Source organism: Choloepus didactylus, chromosome 14 (assembly GCF_015220235.1).
Source record: "Choloepus didactylus isolate mChoDid1 chromosome 14, mChoDid1.pri, whole genome shotgun sequence".
NCBI lineage: Eukaryota > Metazoa > Chordata > Mammalia > Pilosa > Megalonychidae > Choloepus > Choloepus didactylus.
The window spans coordinates 82304162-82309171 of NC_051320.1; the positions used below are offsets into that span (position 1 = coordinate 82304162).

Here is a 5010-nt window from a genome sequence, read left to right on the forward strand (position 1 = left end):
AAAAAAAGGGCCGACTCCATTCCCCCTTTCTTGGAGCCATTACTGGTTTGCGGTTGCTTTACTTCAAGCATTATAAGCCTAAGGAAACTTTCAGTGGAATCACTGATACTAAGTATTATGTCTTTTATATCTCTGATGACACCCTGGAAAAAATGCTTGCATTTTGTCGATGAACGCAGCATTTCTGGAGTAGGTCTCTATTTCCTATTCTTATTTTCCAGCTTGGTTATGAAATTTCTTCTCTGGACATTGGTGTGGATTTTACAGGAGCTCCTCCAAGTTGGGATCTCTAACAGTTCAGGTTTAACCAGATGGTCACTGCTGCGTCTTAGGTGACTGGACATTGGCTTTCCATTTGGGGAGAAAGGAGGGAGACAGGGTGGGAGAGCAGGAAAAGAGCTGGCGAGGGCAGAGCCGCAGGCAGGGCTGTTCTCTTCCTCTGTCTGCACATCAGTCATTACTTTTACCGTTCACTACTGTTAAGCAGAACAGAAAATCCAGATCTAGGTGCTTCTAAATGTCTTTATCCACGTTTAAACTTGCCCCACTTTTCCATGAGCAAGAAAACAAATACAATGCTGTGACATTATTAAATGTGAACACTAGACAGACCAAAGCATCTGCATTTCCAACAAAAGATTTATTTTCCTCCAGAGACCCAGGCAAGGGCTTGTAGTTGAACGTTAACAATGAAAGTGACAGGACCTGGTTTGGTGGTAACTGTGAAGGCAGGGAACATGGCTAATGCCTTTGTAATTAAAATATTTCTTTCTGAGGTGTTATGAAGGGCCAGACCTTTAGAAATTATGACCTTGACTTCAGAGTTTGGAAAAAGGAAGTATATAGGAAAATCCTTCAAGTCATGTGGCCTTGATTCAGGGTTCTCCAGGCAGGGGGGCCTGCGGTTGTAAAACTCAAGAAAGATTCTATTCCAATCTTAAGAATTAGGTCACAAAATTGTACAGTGTCATCTATAATGAGTCCTAAGAGGGCAAAAAAACAAAAAACTCAAAGTTTATTCAATTTCTGAGATTGCATTAGCAATGCCAATGTGCAGAAGCATTCTGAAATTGAGGGCACACATCATTCATGGGAATACAGAGCACAGGTGGTAAAAATTTTTAAATTTCAGTTAAGCAAGCAGTAGTAGCTCATCATAGCTCATCAGCAGAGGCAAGTACTATCAGCTTAACCTGCCCCTAAAAGATCCCACAATTACCAAACAGTGCTTCTATTACCAGATTTGGTGAGGATTACACATGGTGGCATTTCTGATTGATGTCACTCCTCTTAACTGAGTAACCTTCCGGAGGGGGTTTTCAAAACAAGGAGACTGCTGCAGGATAACGACTTTTGCATTTTGAATTAAACAGCATCAAATGTGGTTAGTAAAAAAAAGTATCTTACCATTGAAATCAGTCTGGAGACTAAGATTTCATCGGCAGCAGAAAAGGAGGAGAGGGCAGTGAAGGGAAAATAAATTCACAACATCCACACCAAAATCTTGTGTTTTAAAAAGGGTTTTGCTTCTGTTCATTGTTCAGAAAGAGTGGGACTGAGAGGATGGGGGGGAATAACAGATTCCTGCCAGGGCAGCCATGCTTGGCTGCTTTGGTAGTGGGTACTTTTTATGGGGTGGCACCAGCCAACCCCATCTGTGACCAGTGACTGAACATAGCCCAGCAGGTTTAATTAGACCGGTGACACAAAAGGCTATTCCCTTCTTTGATAACAAATAATGCAACTATACGTGTCTACAACAGCAGGCGAGAAACAAAGGCAGCAGAACCAAAGCTTAATTGAATCCTTCCCCTTCCGGCCCATGACAATGATTTACTTGTAACCTGGGCAGGGGCGGGTGGAGCAGGAAGGAGCTGGAGACGCAGCTCAGAGCCAGCTCCAGAAAACGAATTACTTGGGGCTGTGGGGGAGGGAGGTAGCAAAGTCTTTGTAGCGCCAGTTTACGCAACTATTTGTTACACGTAATAAGCGGCAGCTTGGTTTTGGTCTGCCGCTCTCTCCTAGACCTCCCCGCAAGGCTTTCACAGCCCTGCACACCAGGAATCCCATAAAATAAATTACCCCAGCCTCCCGGATTCCATGCACAGCTCCGCGGGAAAGATAAGCAGCTCTCGGCGCAGGCCGACCAGGGGCCTCCGCTAACCCGCTATGGCCTCCGTACCCTGCACACTGAAAACCCAGGGGGAGGGAGGAAAGCGGAGAGGAGGCAATGGCAGGCAGCGGCACTAGAGGAGCCGAACTTTTTTCTCCTCTCCCGCGTGCACGAGAAGGTCCATTTTGGACCCAGGTTCAGGAGAAATTACAACGCCTGGGAAATCCACAATTTGACCCACGGAAAAGGGAGACAGATTGGGGGGGGTGTCAAAAAAAACTGTCGCTTCAACCCCCCCATCCCCACTCCTACCTGCTCCCGCCGCCTCCCTCCTCCCCCGTCCAAAATGGCAAGCTCAAGCCACAGCCAACTGTGCATTTCACCAACTCTCCCTTTTCCAGAAGGCCCAAGAGCCCAGATGAGGCCCAGAACACGGCAGTTAGGAGGGAGGGAGCGAGGGAAGGAAAGGGCCGCGGCTGCAACCAAGGGCTCCCTTTCGCAGCTTCGCACTCCGGGCCTCGTCAGTGAGCCACCGCCTCCGGGTCCTCTTCGGAGCCAGGCACAGGGGGGCAAACGGGGGACGGCGTAGTCCGCGCCGCGTCGCCGTCGCCCTCGTCCGGATCTGCCGGGTGCAGGTGCATGGCTAGCTCCTGCAGCACCGCGGCGCGCCCGATCTGGTCGTTGCGCCGCTTCTCCATGATCAGGTCTTCCAGGCTCTGAAACTCGAGCGTGTGACTGCGCTGCGCCGAGAGCTGGATCTGCAGCCGGTAAGGCTGCTTGCCGATGCGCAACTCGCCGCCGATCTTGAACTCGCGCTTGCCGTAGCGGCACCAGGCGGCGAAGCTCTCCGAGTTGCGCCAGCTCAGCTCGCGCTCCTTGGCGCCCACGTGAGCGAGCGCGTTGCGCACCACGGCGCTGGGGCTCAGCGGCTTGTAGCGGTATAGCTCGTTGACCACGCGGCCGCGCCGGCCCTGGCTCGCGTCCGTTAGGAAGCTGTTGCTCACCTCCAGCCGGTGCAGGTGAACCACCTGGAAGTTGCCCACGTACACAGCCCAGTGCGGGTACTGCGCTTGCGACACGAACTCCACCAGGTCGCCCGGCTTGCACTTGTTGAGCAGATTTTCCGGCGTGTAGGTGCTTAGCGCCGGCGAGCCGGGCCCGAAGCTCTTCTGGTAGATGCACTCGTCGCGGTAGAACACGGAACACTCCACTTCATGTACCCGCGGGTCGTAGGGCTGCGGCGGGGGCAGCGGTGGCCCCTCCCCGCCATCGGGCAAGCCGCCGCCGCCATCGGGCCCCAGTGGCGGCGGCTGCGGCTCCACGTCCTCGTCGTCAGTAGAGAAGATGTAGGAGACGCCTATACGGGGCCCGTCGTCCCGGTCCACGCCGGTCGGGTCGGCCGTGGGAACTTCCTTGTAACTTAGATGGGTCAGCTTCTCCACCTGATTGCCCATCACGCTGCGGACACACGTTCACGCCGCCGGGAGGGGAGAAAGCGAAACCGCCACTAGGGTCATTGGCACAGGTCCCCGGACAGGGGCTGGAGCCACCTGTTGGAAGAGGAAGGCAGGAAGCCATGCGAGAGCCCCTCCGGAAAGAGGCGATTTGTTTTTAAGAGGAGGAAGAAAGGTTAGCGGTCTGGCACCTGGAGCCATTTTCGGGAGGGGAGTCTCGGGCAGAGCGAGAAACCCTCATTTCTCCACCTGTAGGGTCACGGTCACAGGAGATCGGAGAACTCCAGTTCTCCCCGCCCCCTGCCCTTCGCCTCGCCCGGGCAAAAAGCCCATTGCACCAGCACCTCTGGCTGCTTCCGTCCGCGCCCTACCTGCCAAGCCCGGGCAGGAGAAGGAAAGGAAGGAGAAAGTTTACTCCAATCCCTCTTTCTCTCACTCCCCCTCCCACCCCTGCGCCATAGCTAGCCTCTAGGACACCCCCACGCCGCCGTCCCCGAGGGAAGGGGCGAGGATCCCCACAGCTCGGCCCGGGCAGGTGAGCCACCTACCTGGCTCACCTGCGGCGCTTCTTCCTCCCCGCTCGCCCGCCCTTCCCCCGCCCTCTGGCTTGGATTACCTGAGAAAACTCACCCGCAGAGAGGTGGAGACCGTCGGGATTGGGGAGCCCCGCCCCCCGCCGCACCCCGAGATCTCTATGGCGAGTTTGCGGGTGTAAGCGCCGCGGTCCCTCCTCTCCCGGAGCTGGCGGCAGCGAGGCTGGGTAGGGGGAAACGTAGCATGTCTTTCCCCCCGCCGCTGCGTAGCGCCCCAGGACTTGCAGGTGGGGGGCAATCCCCCTTCACACCGCGCTCCCCACTCCTGCCCGGGCTGCTGCTCCCCCTCTGCTCCCAGGGGAGGTGAGTCGTGAGGACAAGGAGGCTGCCCGGCTGCCTGGCGGCGGCCACTCCAACTCCGGCCCGGCGAGCAACAAGCGCTGGAGCGGGAGGGACGGGATTGTAGATCCGGCTCCGGGCTCCCGGGGCGGGAGCGCAGCCCCTGGCATTTAAAGAGACAGGCGCTCGCTCCCGGTGCCCGGGTGTTTCCCACAAGGCGCTGAGCTGCAGGGATCCCCGCCCCCGCCCCGCCCCCGCGAGGCGCCGCCCGGGCCACGCCCCCGCGCCGGAGCAGGTTTAAATCCCGCTATTAAATAATCAACCGGCAGACTGGGGCCGGCTGTGGCCTGCTCCTCGCGTGTCTGGCCTCCGAGGCGGCCGCTGGGAACCCCTGTTTCCTTCTTAGAGCAAGGGCTTGCTGGGGTCCTCGCTGATTGCCGATTACTCGGTTCGTATTTGTCCGAGCTGTGGCTTTAAGAAGTTAGAAGGCACACACACCTGCCAGCGTAGAGATGAGCGAGGGAATAAGAGTTTGGTGTTTGTTTCTTCGCCTATTCTTTCCAGAGTATCT

General features: G+C 55.9%; 1 protein-coding gene across 3 annotated transcripts; it reads right to left on the reverse strand.

Annotated features, from left to right (window-relative positions):
• Positions 1-621: 621 nt before the first annotated feature.
• LRATD2 (LRAT domain containing 2) lies at positions 622-4592 on the reverse strand. Of its 3 annotated transcripts, none has more exons than XM_037803426.1 (2): positions 4184-4592; positions 622-3663 (listed from the first exon to the last, which is right to left on the reverse strand). In XM_037803426.1, exon 2 carries the CDS (start codon positions 3565-3567, stop codon positions 2635-2637), a length of 933 nt encoding a protein of 310 aa, XP_037659354.1. In that variant the 5' UTR covers positions 3568-3663; positions 4184-4592; the 3' UTR covers positions 622-2634. The 3 variants fall into 3 exon arrangements, with proteins under 3 accessions (XP_037659354.1, XP_037659352.1, XP_037659353.1); XM_037803424.1 differs by having other exon boundaries at positions 4198-4591; XM_037803425.1 differs by having other exon boundaries at positions 622-3938; positions 4198-4591.
• Between the last annotated feature and the right edge of the window lie 418 nt (positions 4593-5010).

What these genes read in the sequence shown, in the direction of transcription:
- LRATD2 (XM_037803426.1), bottom strand. Translation starts at nt 3,567, where the DNA reads ATGGGCAATCAGGTGGAGAAGCTGACCCATCTAAGTTACAAGGAAGTT.